General features: G+C 32.5%; 3 protein-coding genes across 3 annotated transcripts; 1 reads left to right on the forward strand and 2 right to left on the reverse strand.

Annotated features, from left to right (window-relative positions):
- Window positions 1–2,670: 2,670 nt before the first annotated feature.
- Window positions 2,671–3,345, reverse strand: LOC107991459 (secreted RxLR effector protein 161-like). Its single transcript, XM_017046404.1, has 3 exons — window positions 3,096–3,345; window positions 2,808–2,915; window positions 2,671–2,753 (listed from the first exon to the last, which is right to left on the reverse strand). Exons 1-3 carry the CDS (start codon window positions 3,343–3,345, stop codon window positions 2,671–2,673), a joined length of 441 nt encoding a protein of 146 aa, XP_016901893.1.
- A 2,172-nt stretch (window positions 3,346–5,517) lies between these two features.
- LOC103496128 (uncharacterized) lies at window positions 5,518–8,658 on the forward strand. The gene is made up of 7 exons (XM_008457867.3): window positions 5,518–6,116; window positions 6,695–6,838; window positions 7,240–7,312; window positions 7,524–7,629; window positions 7,719–7,815; window positions 7,896–7,991; window positions 8,092–8,658. Exons 1-7 carry the CDS (start codon window positions 5,595–5,597, stop codon window positions 8,224–8,226), a joined length of 1,173 nt encoding a protein of 390 aa, XP_008456089.1. The 5' UTR covers window positions 5,518–5,594; the 3' UTR covers window positions 8,227–8,658.
- Window positions 8,659–11,546: 2,888 nt separating this feature from the next.
- LOC103496129 (basic blue protein-like) lies at window positions 11,547–13,128 on the reverse strand. Its single transcript, XM_008457868.2, has 2 exons — window positions 12,857–13,128; window positions 11,547–12,062 (listed from the first exon to the last, which is right to left on the reverse strand). Exons 1-2 carry the CDS (start codon window positions 13,026–13,028, stop codon window positions 11,860–11,862), a joined length of 375 nt encoding a protein of 124 aa, XP_008456090.1. The 5' UTR covers window positions 13,029–13,128; the 3' UTR covers window positions 11,547–11,859.
- Window positions 13,129–16,546: the final 3,418 nt, after the last annotated feature.

Genomic DNA, 16,546 nt, shown 5'->3' on the forward strand with positions numbered 1-16,546 from the left:
TACCAAGCGCTATAATTTCTAAAACGAGGCAGAAGCAACACACTGAACGTATAGTATGAAAAAAAACGAAACTTCATTGCATTAAACAGAGGAGAACAAAAACAAAACAATTTTCAGTAATGCCGAACCTAGAGACAATGAAAAGAACCCAAAAACCTAGAAACCAGAAAACTTAGCAGCCCTTGCTTAGATGCAAAAAAAAAACAATGTCAGTCCTGATGTTTTGGCGGAGAAGGTGAAGGTCCGAAAGCTACACGTCGAAGGTCGCATAAAATAGCATCCAACATAGTGCGCCTATCAAAGAGCTCACTAATATGGCGAGTGAGGGAACGAGATTCTGCCATCAATGCTTGTAACAGGAGATTGGCTAACAAGATAAAGAGGACCAGCGACTGACCAACAGTAGAGTGCATGGCAGCAGCAGACTTAATCCGTCCAGGTGCATTGTCAAATTCAGCAGCAACATCTGGAATATGGGAGCCTTGAAACAAACGCATACTCAACGAAATAATGCGCAAAGCTGTGCCAGTAACATCAAGCGGAGTCAGAATAGCCGATTGTTGGGATAACAGAAAGTCACTTAGAAGTCTTAGAAAGCATATGGGTATATGGATTGCAAACGTATCAACATGTCACAGTAAGTGATTAAAAATAAATTCTCCAACATTCACCTTGACTCTGGTGCCCATAAGATAGACAAAGTGATCTAGAGAAGTAGCGATTGTAGATGCATAAGTAGAGGGAATCCAATTGGAGATACCAATCTGATGGAGAATCGCATAGTTGAATGTTAAAGATGCAACAGGAAGTTGTCCATCAACTGGTCAGACAGGTATTGTTCCCTGAGCAAGTTCTTCAGTCAGGCGCTGAGGAGTGGGGTATGAAACAGCATTGTCAGTCGATAGTGAAATGCCTAGGAATTGATTAAGTAATTCAGGAGAAACATTAAAACATACGCCTCAGATATGCACCTTGTAGAACTCCTCAGCACTCAAATCATTAAAATCAGAAGGCAGATTAACAACTAGTTCTTGGATAAGTCGAAGATAGAAGGGACCAACCTCAGATATAGTACGAAGTAGACCAATAGTGCAAATTAAGTCAAGAAAGGCAGGGTAGGAATTAAACTGATAAGAAAGATTTGTTTCATCTGCAACGCGTCATTTAACAACCTATTTCCATTTGTGTGGTCCTTCCTCAAAATGAAACGACACACCATCTATCGACACAGAGGATACATTGGGAGGTATCTTCCGACGATCAGCCTTGGTTGAAATTACGCATTGGCCCTTGACAGGTGGACGACGGGGTCTATAGGAGGAACCAACATGCTCGGGAGGTGACATCAAAATAGAGGAATCACCATGTCCTTCAGTCGACTGAGTTTCGGATGTTCGATTATCAGGAGAGGACACAGGATCCTTAGTAGAAGTCGTGGTTTCCTCTAGTGCAAGAGGGTCCTCCGGTACAGGAACATAATCTCGTTAGTGTCATCACTCGCGCCATCATCATCAGTTGGGAGAGAGGTTTGTGGATAAGCTAGAAACGAGGAAGCAGTAGAAGACTTACCATGGTCCATAGGTCGAGAGGAAACATCCTTAGGAGGTGAAGCAGATCGAGATGGAGAGTGCAAAACCTGAGTCGGATGAGAGGAGTAGAGGACGGATCAGTTCGATGTCCAGTCTTTCGACGAAAGAGTGTAGACAGAACAATATTGTTAGTACCATCAAAGGAATCAGAATTTAATACCACTGTCTCAACTGACACCCTAGAAGGAACCTCCCTTTTTATAGTAACAGGAGACATGGGGTTAGAGAAACGACCTGTATACAGACTGTGCTGATCGGCATCAATTGCTACCACTAACCGGTGGATTTTCTTAAAAGGATGTCTCGTTGGAATACCCTTGTAGCGTTTACCCTTCGTGGTTGTGGCTGTTTTCGGTGGTGAAGAAGCCATGGAATCGAACACACTGGTTGTTGAGGCATAATAAGTGGAAGTTGAAGCACTTGACTGGTATGACTTAAACCTCGTGGCGACCATGATGTGCAATCTGGTATAAATATAGTTGAGTAGGAATGAATACTACAGAAGTAAATCCCAATGAACCAGAGAAGATCCCGAAATATGAAGAGATATATAGCTAACGGTGCGGAATCCAACACCATGGAGTAAATTTAAATTTAAGATGTGAGAGACGTGTAACCTTAACTGGCCTGGACTAAAACTGATGGCCCAAACCCTAGACTTTGGGCCTTGAGACCCAACAAATCTCTGCCTTATGAATTTCTATGCTGGACATTGATAGACTCCAACACCAGCCCGTAACCCTTTAAATGTAGACACATTTAACGGTTTGGTAAAGATATCGATAAGTTGCAGGGAGCTCTAAACATGTTCTAAACAGATAATCTTGTCTTTAACTAATTCTCTGATAAAGTGATGGTGGATGTCAATGTGCTTAGTGCGATTATGTTGAACTGGATTTTTGGAGATGCTTATGGCACTCATGTTTCATCCAGTAGAGGGCCATGGTCGATTGTGCGATACCATATTCTTCCAAGATTTGTTTCATCCAAAGAAGTTGCGAGCAGCTACTCCCAGTTGCAATGTATTCAGCTTCAACAGTTGATAAGGACACACCGTTTTGTTTCTTGTTGAACGAGGTAGCTATGTTGTTCCCCAGAAAAAACAGCCTCCAGATGTGCTCTTTTGATCATCGGAGCATCCATCCCAATCTGCATCACAGTACCCTATAAGAACTCCAGTAGTATCAAACGTACACCAGATGCCATAATTAAACGTACCTGTTATGTATTTCAGTATGTGTTTAGCGCTGTAAAGATGAGACGAGCAAGGGTCAGCCTGGTAGCGATCACATACGCCTACTGCAAAGGCAATGTCTGGTCTGCTAGCTGTGAGATATAGTAGACTCCCAATGATATTGCGATAGAAGCTCAAATCAACCTTTTCTCTAGTGGTATCCTTTGCTATTTTCAGATGAGTAGCTATTGGTGTTCATTTGGGTTTGGCTTTATCCATTCCAAACTTTGAGATGAGATTTTTTGCATACTTCTTCTGAGAAAAGAAGATACCTGTTGCTTCTTGGCGGATTTGAAATCCCAGAAAGAAGGTTAGCTCACCAACCATGCTCATTTCAAATTCTCCCTTCATCTGGCATACAAACTTTTCAACATAATCTGAAGATGTTCCGCCAAATATAATGTCATCCACGTAAATTTGAACAATCAGGAACTCAATGTCTTGTCGATAAATGAACATTCGTTTGATCCACGCCTCCTCGCTGGTACTCTTGTTGTGATAGATATGTGGAGAGTCTCTCATACCAGGCTCTCACAACAGAGACAAGAAATTAAAGAAAATTTAGGGTAGGAGGCACGCGATGGGTAGAAAGGAAAAAGAAAATTTATGGTTTTTAATTTATTAATTAATGAAAATTTTAATATTTTATTTATTTTAATTACTTAGTAAATCGCTTGTTTACAAAAATTCTTTGATTTTAAAACCAAGAATTTAATTGATATAATTTAACGTTTCTAAAACGTCAAGAAAAATTACATATTAATTGACGTTTATAAAAAACCATAATATAATTTTCATTCAAATCTATCGAAAATAATTTTTAGTTTGGATTGAAATATGAATGATTTTAATGATATATAACTTGTAGAGAGTGCAACACTATAGTAACATAAAAAGAGACATATAACACATCAACATTTGTTAACCCAATTCGATGAATATCATCTACATTTGGGGGGCTGTCTACCCGAGATAGAGGATTGTATTATTCATGAATACAATAATTGTCGAATACATAGTTATGACTAGAGAAACGCTTCTACGCTATTGTTACTATACTGTCCTAGGATTGTTTCCACAGAACTTAATCATGAAATAATTATAATAATCATAACTAGTTTAAGGGTAGAACAAATATCTCCCTTAATTGTTGCATTAATCAGTAATGTATTCAACTTTTACTCCATTTGGAAATCATCTTCTATCTATTTTTTTCCTTCCTTTTTTCGTCAAGCAGCGTAAGAGAAGCCTCTTACCGTAATTGGTATATATCGGTTCTTGCCCGCGTGCATGCTGTCTTCTTTAGGAAGTTACCAATATATAAGATAAAATCTTAACCACTTATGGTCCCATCTTTTAAGGGAGGATCTCAACCAAACCCTTAAAAACTTCTTAAATAAATGCATACACAAAAATAAAATAGGTAGGACCATTTTGTTAACAAACATGATATTTTCTATAATTTAGTCTAAAATAACGTACACCAACCCTTATCTTCTTTTCTATCAAAACAATGGAATCTTAATAATAAAATTAAATAATTAAGACACTTTCTTTTTAAGTTTTTTTAAAATTAAGTGTTAAACACTTGTTCCACCTTTAAATTAGTTTTTATATTGTTATCAACATTTAATAGTTTTGTTTTTTTATATTGGCTAGAATTCAACCACCTTATGTAAAAATATGGAAACGACCATGATATGAAATTTGAGAGGATATAAACTTAATTTTTTAAAATTAAAAACCAAAAACCTACCCAATGTTTGGTAGCTTTTTTTTTTCCCTTAAAAAGATGATCACTTCACTCCACTTCAAAATTTATTGCTTTGCTTTGTTATTTTTTTTACCATTATTTTAGAAAAAATCAAGTCAAATTTTAAAAAATATAAATGTAGTATTAATTATTATTATTCTTTCAAGTTTGGCTAACAATTTAATTCCTGCATTTAGAAAAGTTACATGCTATGACTACCAAATCATTTTTTAAGAGAATCAAAAACTAAAAATAAAATGACTACCAAATGAGATTCAAAATTAAGTTAAATGCGGCGACAAGAAAACAAACTTATTGTTTTAAAAACTTCTATAAATCATTTACCAAAAACTTATTGTAAAATATTTTTGTGTTGGAAAAGGTGAGAAACATGAGAAGGTGGAAAAGCACATAAATAGATAGAATGTAAATGACCAAAGTACCTCACTTGGAAAACAAGCTACTAACATATCACAAAACAAAAGTAGCAAATTTTTGGTATACCTCATGTTGCACAAAAAGTTTTATACCTCCCTTCTACCAACACATTTTGTACGATTATTATTACATTCCAAATATACGACACTAATGGCAATATAATATAAATAATGAAGTATTTTAAACAAAATATTATCTCAATCTGACACATTTTTCAAATTTTAAAGAGTAGTCAAGGTGTGTGTGTGTATATATTAATTTGATAGTCTAGAGATAATATAAACCCTAACTTAAAACGTGAATTAAACATATTGTATGAGTAGCCACATTTTATAGATATAGATATAGATATAGATATCTGGAGGAAAGGAAAAGCAAAAACTAAGACCAATACTTTGTATGCTTTTGTGTTGAAAGCCATGAAAATATCAACAATGCCATTGCCATTATTTAAGTAAATAAACAATAATAATTTGAAATTATGTTAAGAATTAAAATAATTCCATTTGGAAGAACAAACAAAACCTCGCTTTGTATTTCTTTTCTTTTGCTTTCTTCTTCTTGTTATTGTTCTTCAACCATGGCTCCTCCTCATCTCTCTTCAATTTCCCATCCATTTTCTTCCTCCCCAATTACAAACCCTAATCTCAATTTCACTTGCAGATTCCCTCTTCCTCTACGCTCTCAGACTCTACGTTTCATTTCCAATTCTTCTTCTTCTTCTTCTCCACCGCCGCCTCCCTCTCCCCCTCCGCCCGATCCCATTCCGGAGAAAAGGTCCCTCGCCGTAGCCACCGGGGAGCTCTTCTTGGGTCTCGCTGCAAGGCTGATTAAGCGCTCTTCCGACCAAACCTCCAACTCTGTTTCTATGTTCGATAATCGCACTGGGAACAACAGGAGTGTGTACGAGGAGAGAATTGGCGCGGTGGTTGAGGATGAGATTCAGCCTGGCGTACTTTGGGAGCAACGGGTTAAAGACGTTGAGGCCGAGAGGGAGCGTCCACTCGTTACTAGCCCTGGCTTTAGTTTCTCCGCCGCCGGTTTGTTATTTCCCTACCATCTTGGAGTTGCCAAATTTCTCCTAGAGAATAGTTATATCAAGGTTTTATTCTCTTTCCTCCCTTTCTTCCTAATATGTTTGAGAAATTTAGGTTGTTCTTCCCTTTCTGTATCTGTTGATTTGTTTTAACTTTTATTGTTATTGAACTCTGAATTATGATGTGCTTGAATTGGAAGAAATTCAGGCATTTGAATTTTGTAGAGATTTTCTTTCTTTTCTGTGCATCTTTGCTTCTTATATATTTGATGTGGCAGCACAGTTTAGATTTAGATGGAATTTGAACTCTCTCTCTCTTTTTCTCATTGTATCAAGAACACATTTATTAGAATCAAAATGTACTTTAGATTTAGCAAGGATTGTTTCCATATGTGCTTTGAAAGTATCCCCTTCAGAAGTCTTTGCATTATACCAGAATGTATTTGTGGTGTTGCTTCTGTTTTATGATATGGAGGTTTAACTTGCTCTTGTGATGGCTGATGACCCTCAAAAGGGTCTCTTTTTATCATTTTTCTGTTTTCTTTTTCCATTTTTACATTTTCATTCTCACTGAAAATTTATCTCTCGACTATCGTGATCTTTTTCTTATCTTCTTTGGTATTGAAGTGTTTGTAATGATTTAGGAAACAACTCCATTAGCTGGAGCTTCAGCTGGTGCCATTGTCTGTGCCGTCATTGCCTCTGGAGCCAGTATGCAGGAGGCTTTACAAGCAACTAAACTATTGGCCGAGGACTGCAGAAGTAGAGGGACTGCATTTCGCCTTGGGGTATTTCTCTGTTGAAGTAGATCATTTCATTCATTGTTTGTGTTTATTTTTTGTGGTAAGACATGGAGTGGAAAGAGATATCATTTGAATTTCATTTAAAATAACTCCATTTATTCTTTTATTCCTGTTATTGTTTGTAATCTCAACTCTTGATATTAGTATCCCTGGGTTTTAAAAAGTCTAGACAATGGTGTAGGATGTTTGAGGAGTAATATTATAGGTCTCTCTTGTCTCGACACTCAGGTTGGAGTGTTCGGACTACTATCTTTTTGTAGTTTATCCCCTTGCTTTAGATCATGGTGATAGGGGATATTTGCTTTCCCTCTCTGTGTGCGTCTGGTTAAAGTTCATGTACTGGTTTAATTTTTATTTTTAACGTTTTCCTCATTTAAAATCCTCAGGCTGTACTAAGGGAAGTTCTTGACAAGTTTCTGCCAGATGATGTACATATTAGGTGTAATGGAAGGGTCCGTGGTATGCATTCCTATTCATTCTCTTTTATTCCAAAACAAAATCACTATAAGAAAGGGGAAAGCGATATATTATTATGACATCACTCGGTCCCTGCAATCTGAGTTCATCGAAATTGGTTTGCACAATGTGACGGGAGAGCATTTCACACTTGCAATGCAATTCCATTCTGGAAACTTTGATTTCTCATTTATACATCTCTGTTTTGTTATAGTCGCTGTTACCCAAGTTTTTTGGAGGCCCAGAGGCTTGTTGGTGGATCAGTTTGATTCAAAAGATGATCTCATCGATGCAGTTTTCACTTCTTCCTTTATTCCTGGGTGACTATTTTATTTTCATATCCTCTTAAATGTTCGAACTTTCCCTAGTTTGGTAAATGACCTTGGGCTGAAACGATGCTTTAGTGTAGATACCTAGCCCCAAGACCTGTCACAGTCTTTCGCAATAGACTATGCATTGACGGTGGTCTAACATTGTTCATGCCACCAACTTCTGCCTCTCAAACGGTATTATTCACTTGATAAATTTCTCAATGTTTTCCCTGTAGTTTGATCAATCTTATTCACTAGAGACAAGATAATTGCAGGTGCGCGTTTGTGCTTTCCCAGCTAGCAGATTGGGATTTGAAGGGATTGGGATCAGTCCCGACTGCAACCCTGAAAACAGAGCTGGCCCCAGAGAGGTAAATGAGATCAGCAAACCTCGTCCAACGAGTTGATACGTTCCGTTTTATATTGTGACAGAAAATTGATCAAACTCTTCCTTGTTCTGCATCATTTCAGCTTTTCAACTGGGCTCTGGAGCCAGCAGAAGACGACATTCTAGATAAACTCTTTGAACTGGGATATGAGGATGCAGCTGTCTGGGGTGAGGATAATCCTGTTGAAAAGCTGGTCGAAGATGAAAAGCATGACTGAGGACGACGCCTGTAACTAGCTGACTCATCAAAGTGAAGATGGTGAATAAAAATTGGACATGATGCTTGGTTGGTAAGTACATGGCACTAACCAAACTTTCTTGATTGCTGCCGATCATACTGCCTGAACTGCTTAGAGACACATAGGAATGGCCTTGTAACAACAGCAGACGAGCCTCAATTCAAGAATGAAAGGATAAAAATAATATTATACAAGTAGATATCCAAGTCTTGAGTTTAGGATGGTCAAGACTATAGGTATCGGTGTGTTTATATTTATATATATATATATATATATATATATATATATATATATATATATATATATATATATATATATATGTTTCCCCTTCCCTCACACCTCCACAGGATTTACATTTGCCATTTTGATGGTATTTCATATATATATATAGATATATATTCTTTCTTTGAACATCTATATTGTAATTCCATTGATTCCAAGGCAGGTCGTATTTTGATGGCAACACATGGGATTTGAATCAGATCAACAAAATTTGAAATTATTAATATTTTTTAAAATAAATGAATAAATACAAAATGAAAGGTGATTATAGCATCATAATAATAATAATATTAAAGTGTATATACCTTTGGTTCCTTAGATTTCAAAAATGACATTGTAGCTCCTGATGTTTGAAAAATCATTTTAAATCATCAATAAATTAAATTGTGATTTTAGTGCATCTTAGTCTATCGTAAATTGTGATATTTTGTTATATTTGTAGCTATTTTAAGAATTTTGTCGTTTAAAATAATTTATCAAAAATAAACACCATCAATCTACTTCTTACAGCGATTTAACCCATTCCTTACACGTTTGTAAACACATGAAAAATAATTTGATTATCATTGAAATCCATTTTCTTTACACCCTAAATTCTTCTGGAGTGGGTACACACACCCTAAATTTCTATCCTTTGTCTTCCTACCATGAAATTCAATGAGTATATATATGTAAATATATTTAAATATAATTGCAATATATAAACCCTCTAATAATGTATCATAAAAAATCTCTTATAGACGAAGCTAACACATTGTCATTGTTAGTGAATCATGTATATCTCTGTGTTAACAATGTATCTCTGTGCTAATACATTGTTAGTGAATCATGTATATCTTTGTGCCGATCTCTATATTTAATTGTTGACTTTGTAAGAGATTAGCCACTAATGACAACCCAGCATGAGGTTTGAATAGTTTTTTTCCTTTTCTTTTTAGTTTTTTTTATATATAAAAAAATGACCAATTTGTTTTCAAATATAAAAGAATGACAAAAAAAAAAAAAGAAAAAAAAAGCAATTTTATGTTTAGCACATAAAATTTTGTATTTATGGCTTAATAGAATCATAAAATTTCAATGGTGTGTCTAATCCATTAATGAATTAAAAAGAAAATCTGCTTGTTTGTTCATAATTTTCTAGCCTTGACTTCGTATTTTTTATATATCTAAACATTTGAATCCTTAATCAAACGTCTGAAATAGAAAATAAGTTTTAAAAGTCATTTTTTCAATTTTCAAAATTTAACTTTGACATTGAAAACAATTCTAAAATGTGTATAATATAATGAACCATAAAAACAAATAGACAGAGACTGATGTTTAGAGGCTTCATAACATAAAAAAAAAAAAATGGAAAAACCCTTACATCTAATTTAGGTTTATATATAGGATTGTTTAGATCCCAACTTCAAAGTTAAATGAGTTATTATATGATCTTACTCTATATTTGAAACTTCAATTACAAGTTTTTAATTATCATAATTTATAATTAACTATAACCTTACAAATTTCTATCTGTTACAATTTTGGATAGTTTTTTTTCCAAATCAAAAGGGAAATGAATTTGTTTAAAAAAACATCTCTAATTAATCAATCAAAATAGGGTCTATAATAATAATAATAATAACAACAACACAAAAATATCTCTTTTTTTCTTTTTTAAGAAGAAGAAGAAGAAGACACCTCAATGACAGATTGACCTAAATTTAGGCATGGCCTACACGTTTTGAGAGACCTCACATCACACCCTATATTTATATTTATATATATATATAAACTCCAGAAAAAATATATCAAAATTCAACATTAATGATTTAAAATTTTTCATAGTTTCACTTATTATATTATATATGAAACTTTTTTCTAGTTTTAGTTTCATATTTTAAATTATTCTTTTGTTTTATAGTAAATTTAATTTTCGATATAATTAATTAAGAAATTTACTCTCTTTCGTTACTTTTTAAATTAATTATATTTAAATTTAGTGAAATTAAAATAATTAAAGTATGAGTTGTGAAAAGTTATAAGATATATGATTTTTCCTTCACATTTTAAAAATTAATTAAAAATTAAGTATGTTATAAAAACATTCACATCCATCTATCTTCCACCTATTTATATTCTCTACTCTTATATTAATTATTTTTTTTTTCATTTTCAAATCTTTGGTATGTATCTCTTTTTCTTTTCTTTTCTATTTGGGTTCATAATTTACAACAAAAGATTAAGAGTGTGAAGAAAAAATCAAATCATTCTTTTTTCACTCTTCTAATTTTCTTTTTCTTAATTTTATTTTGTTCTCTATTTTTATATATAGAAATATATTTATGTACATTGCTTCGTTTATAGATTTTTGAGATGCCTAGAAGCAAACAATCAACCTAATAAAAAAGATGAAGAGAAATTGATGAGAATTCAAAGATGAAGAATATAAAAGTAGAAGACTAAAGAGAGAACGATCAGAAGCATCATTTCCAATGTTTCAAAAAATAACAAAGTGACAAGGAGATGCCAAAAAAACTAGATTTTTCTATTTTTTTATTATTGCTTTGTGATTAAGTATGCTTTTGATGAAAAGACGTAGGATATATGTGCTTAGCAATATATTTTATTATGGATCTTTAGGGATCAAAGAAAAGAATTGCCTGCTCTATTTGTATTATTTCAATAATATATTTTCATTTAAATTTAATTATTCATTTCAAAACAATAGCTAATTATAATTGTTGGAAAATTTGTCAAATAATTATACTTCTTCAATAGGATAGAAAGACATAAAACATATGGAATTAGTACAAATGTCCAAATAATAATCAAGTCAATGTCGATATCCAAAATTTCAATCCATTTAAACATTCAATATGTAATTGATACATATAAAATAAACCTATTCATCCTTCTAAAGTTGAATTGAATAGATTGTTTCATAGTCATACTATCAAAATTTTTATATCTTTTAGCTCATTTGATTTATGCATACATGTATAACAAGTTTTAAGCAAGAGGTATCTTAAGAATGAAGTTGAAAGATGTATTTCAAAAAATCACGAAGAAATAAATATAGTTTTATACTAATTTAGTAAAGTAAAAAGAAAAATGAATGTGCGTTACCAACTAGTAATATATAGAAGCCAAATAGTTTTCTTTTTAACCCCTTCTCTCCTTCTTCCATACAAGAAGGCCACATATTGATTAGTACAATTAATAATATGCTCTTCTTCTTCTAATTATATAAAATAACATAGAAAAATGATGTGAAAATTAAAAGAAAACACAACATTATAACAAGCACACATTATTATTGTCCAAAACATTAATAGTAATAATATCTCAAATAGCTTTAATGGCAATCTTCATTCCAGCTTTGCAATGGCCAGGGTAACTGCAAATGAAATAGTTGTATCCTTTGACAAGCTTGATTCTGTCTTTTCCTGTTTGGTATACTTTTGAATTTTTTGGTTTTAGACACCAATTGTATGCCACTTTGTTCTTGAATGCCACCACGTTGTGTCCCAATCGAGGATACTTGAATACTGTTTCAATCATGAAAGAAAATACCATGGACATAACTACTTTTAATCATATATTACATTTCATGATAAGATGTTTCATCCCAAAATTAATTAGTCTATCTATCTTATAGATACTTTGAATTTCTTTAGTTTTTTAAATGAGAGATTCTCGACCATAATTAACAACGGTTCCAATATCGATACAAATCATCACAATAGTCTTATTTTTCATATGAATTCTAAGAGAGAGAATAAATTAAAAGGAATTATAACAATTATATAGAGATTTCGATTTTACAAATATTTATCTATGCATCTTTAATAGTAGGAAATTAAGATGTTTGGAGTCATTAAATTTTTTTAAAGAAAACTTTTGATATCTTATGTGTAGAAGAATTACGTATTAATATATAAGATTTAATAGGGTTATGAAATATGAGAGGTTAAATAATGGTCCATTTTTGTTTAATTATAAAACCTTTATTTTAAAGGCAAATAAATGAAAAGGCCATATCTTTAGTGTCATTTTTAGTTTATGATTTATGATTTATAATGTAATCCCCTCTCTCTCCAAACCACTTGGACATTAGGATGCTCATCCTAATTAATTTTATGTGGCTAAATTTATAAAATTAAACGTGTTTTTTCTTTTAAGAAAAGAAAAAGAATCTATTTCTAATTAAAAATTTAACATAAATCACATATGATATTTTATAAATATTTTGATTTATTTTACTATATTTGGAAATGATAATCATTAGTATAGTTGAGGTAAAACTAAATAGATAGGTAGAAGTTGTGAAGGAGAAATTTACCGAGTATATCGCCAGCACGGAAAATCTTTCCCTTAGTCCAAGTAGTGACATTAAAGGTCCATCCGTTGGCATCTCCAACAGTGTAGACTTTAGCTTGAGCAATCTCAGATTGGATGAGGAAAATGCAAAGCAACAAAGTGATAGCAAAGACGCTGCCTTTTCCCTCACCCATTTTAATATCTATATGTAACTCTAAGGAATTACTCTCTTTGTTTTTTGTTTAGTAGTAATTAGAGAGGAGAGCGTTTTAGAATATGGAAGAGAGGATATGATATGAAATGGGAGAGATTTTGGTCCTTTTTATAGTGATATTTCGTTGGGTTCAATGTTAGGGTTTCTTGGATTTTAATAATATAATGGAAAAGAAAAACCTCAAAGTGATGTACCACTCAATAAACCCCCAAAAACAATACTAAAGAAAAGTCAAATAAATTCTTTTGAAAAGTGTGGAGATTGACTTCCACACCAATCCCATGGTGGGGGATACTTAATATATTGGAATAAATGATATCCCAAAATTTAGATTTCATTTGGTTAATAGACACATCAAAATCCCAAAGTACTTTTAAGTGACGTTTTTTTTTATTTAAAACAGATTATTTTTTATGAAATGATCAATTTTTGACCCTTAATTAAATTTGTTGGATTTTTATAATCCATTTTGACCTAAGCTTTCCATTTCATCAAATTTAATCATAAACTCAAACAAATGTTAGTGACATTTTTCCATCAATTGAAAACTTCTTCAGATTCACCTATTAAAATTTTAACACAAAAGAATTAATATAATAATTTTAAAATTTCCAGGCTCATTAATTTCACTCAAATAAAGTCTTACAAACAATAAATTTAAACAATGCACACAAATATTAACCCACGAATGAATTCGCTAAAATTCATAAATTTCATACAAAATTTAGCTCTACTATTTTATCATGAACACAACAATTGCTTTTGAACTACTTGAATGTTACTTTGGGTGGTAAACCATCTTCAGCAAACTTCTGAAACAACATCGTTGAGAATATCAACAAAAAACTCAATAGCCGAAAATATTAATACATATCCAAAGGTTGCAAAATTACACTCAATAACTCCACCATTGCTAGTCTTCCCACTTATAAGTTATCGGTTTTTAAGGCTCAACTAGAGAAATTTCCCATGGAGAAACACATTCATCTTTTGGAATAGGCTAAAATTACTGCTCCTATTCCGAAAGAAAGGAGGTTTGGGCATCAGTACGCTCTTAGACACCAACTTCGCGTTACTTTGTAAATGGCTCCAGAGATTCTTGAATGTGAACAAAAGCCCTTATGAAAAAGAGTGATTTCTGCTAAATATGATCAGGGTTACATCGGTGATATTCCTATCAAGGGTAAATACAGAAGTTTAAAGGCACCGCGTGGAGATCTATTATTAAGGGGGTGGACTGGTTTCTTTCTCATACACATTGGAAGCTCAACAATGGGGAGAACAACTCTTTCTGGAATGGGGCTTGGACTGAGAAATCCCCTCTTCCAAACCGAGGCTCTTTGCACTTTCTAATCTTCAGAAGGGTAGTGTTAAAGACATGTGGAGCTCAAACACTCTTGATTGGATCTCCAACCAAGAAGACCTTTATGGAGTTTCGAAATTCAATAGTGTGGAATTACATGAAATATTTTCTTTCTGCTCCGGACAACAACGGTGGTGCTGACGCCCTAATATGGAAGCTTAATTCGAACTACCAGTTCAATGTGGCTTCCATTAAAAAAGCTATACATGCTAATGAACAGAATGATGGAATCAAAATTAATCCTATCATTTTACAAAATCTGTGAAAATCTGGAATACCCAAGAAATGTAAATTCTCCATATAAACTGATCTCCTTAATGAATGCATCGATACTGTTGAAAAATCACAAAAACGTCTCCAAATTGGAACCTCAATCCAAATTGGTGCTTTCTCTGTAAAAAAAATCGAAGGACATGGACCACATCTTCATTTCTTTCGAGACCACAAACGATTTATGGAATAAGGTATAGGACGATGTTCAAGCTCTCACGGGTTATTGGTCAATTAGATCCAAGCTCTTCGGTAACTATAGTGCTAGTTCAATTGCATTAAATATTCATGCTTTTGTATAACTATTTGGGTCTTTTGTATGGACTTATCTCTAGCCTGTTTGACATTTTTCTTTTGCTCGTATCTTTTATGCTTATCTTAATGAAGTGGAAATGATAAAATTGTTAAAAGGTGTGTGCACTTTGTAGAGATGTCTGAAAAAGAAAATTTATTGAAAAAATAACTTACTACAAAGTTAAAATTAAAACATTTCATCACATAACTTTATCTATACCTGAGGTTCAATTCAAAGTCGTAAAAGTTGAAACAACTTGAGAGAGAGAGAGGGTTTACCAAATTTTTTTCTCTAATTTATATCTTATTAAAGTCCTATAATTATTTAATCAAAACTTCTTCAACTTGGAATTTAATGTATTGAACATGAAATTATGCAAATGTGTGGCGAACCACATGGAGACACAATTTTGATTCATTCAATCCTTCCTTCTTTTTTTTTTTTTTTTTTCTTTTCAATATTCTTATAATAAAAAATATCAATCATTTACTTTCTAATAATATCTTCAATTTATTATTATTGTTGTTTTTTTTTAGTGGCTCCTCGTGAGATGTTATATTCTTAATGATTAATTATTGAATAAATAAAATTCTATAATACTTGGATCCGTACATTTAGGAAGGAGTTTTCAAACCCTAATTTCATATCTTATGAACCCCTTGGACTTCGAACTTTCTAAATTATTCTATACATAAGACACAAAATTTTAACTATATTCAAAATTTGCTCACTTTTTATATATGGGTCAATAGTGTATCTTTAATTTCACATCCACGATGTGATTTACTATTTATTTATTTTTTTTTCTATGTTTTACGGAATAATGGATGGAAATAGTAATTGGAAAATATTGTATTTATAACATGTATGGTGAACTAGGACAATCAAATATGGGACCTCCAGATTGATAGTAAAATTACAACCTTTTCTACTTTTTCTTCTTACTTTTATTTCTTCTCTTTTCCTAATTTTACATTCCCTTTCTGTATTTTCCTTGAAGTTTTTGAAAATCAAATTCTATCCCAAAGTAAAAATTGCAATACTCATAGTATAAGTTCAATGTTGTGATTGACTATTTACAACAAATTTACATAACCTATATTGTTTATAATGTTGTTTGTATAACATAACCTATTTTATTTGATCCTTACTTTTCTTTTTTTAAAAACTAAAATAAAAATAAATCGCATATATACTTTAATATCTCTCGAGTTTAATTGATTCGACATTTCTTAATGTAAAAAGACTCGAAAAACGAAGTCAACGAATATATGTGGTTTAGAAAAAAGTGAATGAATGAAAAAGGATTAATGGAAAAAATATATGGCGTTGCCGAAGGAATAGGCCAATGACTTTAATAAACGCTAGCACGTTGCCCTTAGAGTAATGGTCAACATTGGAAATGTGTTAATGAGTTGACTTGAGAAACCAAAACAACTTATAATATATATGCTCATTTTCTCAAATTATTTACAATAATTGCCTTTTAATTATGCTCTGGAGCTCCCAATAAATGTAAATAAAAAATAAAAAATAAAAAAAACTAAAAAGTATTCTCTGCCCTCTCCCA

The sequence above is a fragment of the Cucumis melo genome, chromosome 6 (assembly GCF_025177605.1).
Source record: "Cucumis melo cultivar AY chromosome 6, USDA_Cmelo_AY_1.0, whole genome shotgun sequence".
Taxonomy (NCBI): Eukaryota; Viridiplantae; Streptophyta; class Magnoliopsida; order Cucurbitales; family Cucurbitaceae; genus Cucumis; species Cucumis melo.

Bases quoted from the DNA above. Each gene is read 5' to 3' on its own strand.
- LOC107991459 (XM_017046404.1), bottom strand. From the start codon at position 3,345: ATGAGAGACTCTCCACATATCTATCACAACAAGAGTACCAGCGAGGAG. The intron at 2,916-3,095 runs GTATCTTCTTTT...TATATCTCACAG, and splicing joins AATCCGCCAAGAAGCAACAG to CTAGCAGACCAGACATTGCC. The intron at 2,754-2,807 runs GTACGTTTAATT...GAGTTCTTATAG, and splicing joins CATACTGAAATACATAACAG to GGTACTGTGATGCAGATTGG.
- LOC103496129 (XM_008457868.2), bottom strand. From the start codon at position 13,028: ATGGGTGAGGGAAAAGGCAGCGTCTTTGCTATCACTTTGTTGCTTTGC. The intron at 12,063-12,856 runs GTAAATTTCTCC...TGATTGAAACAG, and splicing joins CCGTGCTGGCGATATACTCG to TATTCAAGTATCCTCGATTG.
- LOC103496128 (XM_008457867.3), top strand. From the start codon at position 5,595: ATGGCTCCTCCTCATCTCTCTTCAATTTCCCATCCATTTTCTTCCTCC. The intron at 6,839-7,239 runs GTATTTCTCTGT...TAAAATCCTCAG, and splicing joins GGACTGCATTTCGCCTTGGG to GCTGTACTAAGGGAAGTTCT. The intron at 7,816-7,895 runs GTATTATTCACT...AGATAATTGCAG, and splicing joins CAACTTCTGCCTCTCAAACG to GTGCGCGTTTGTGCTTTCCC.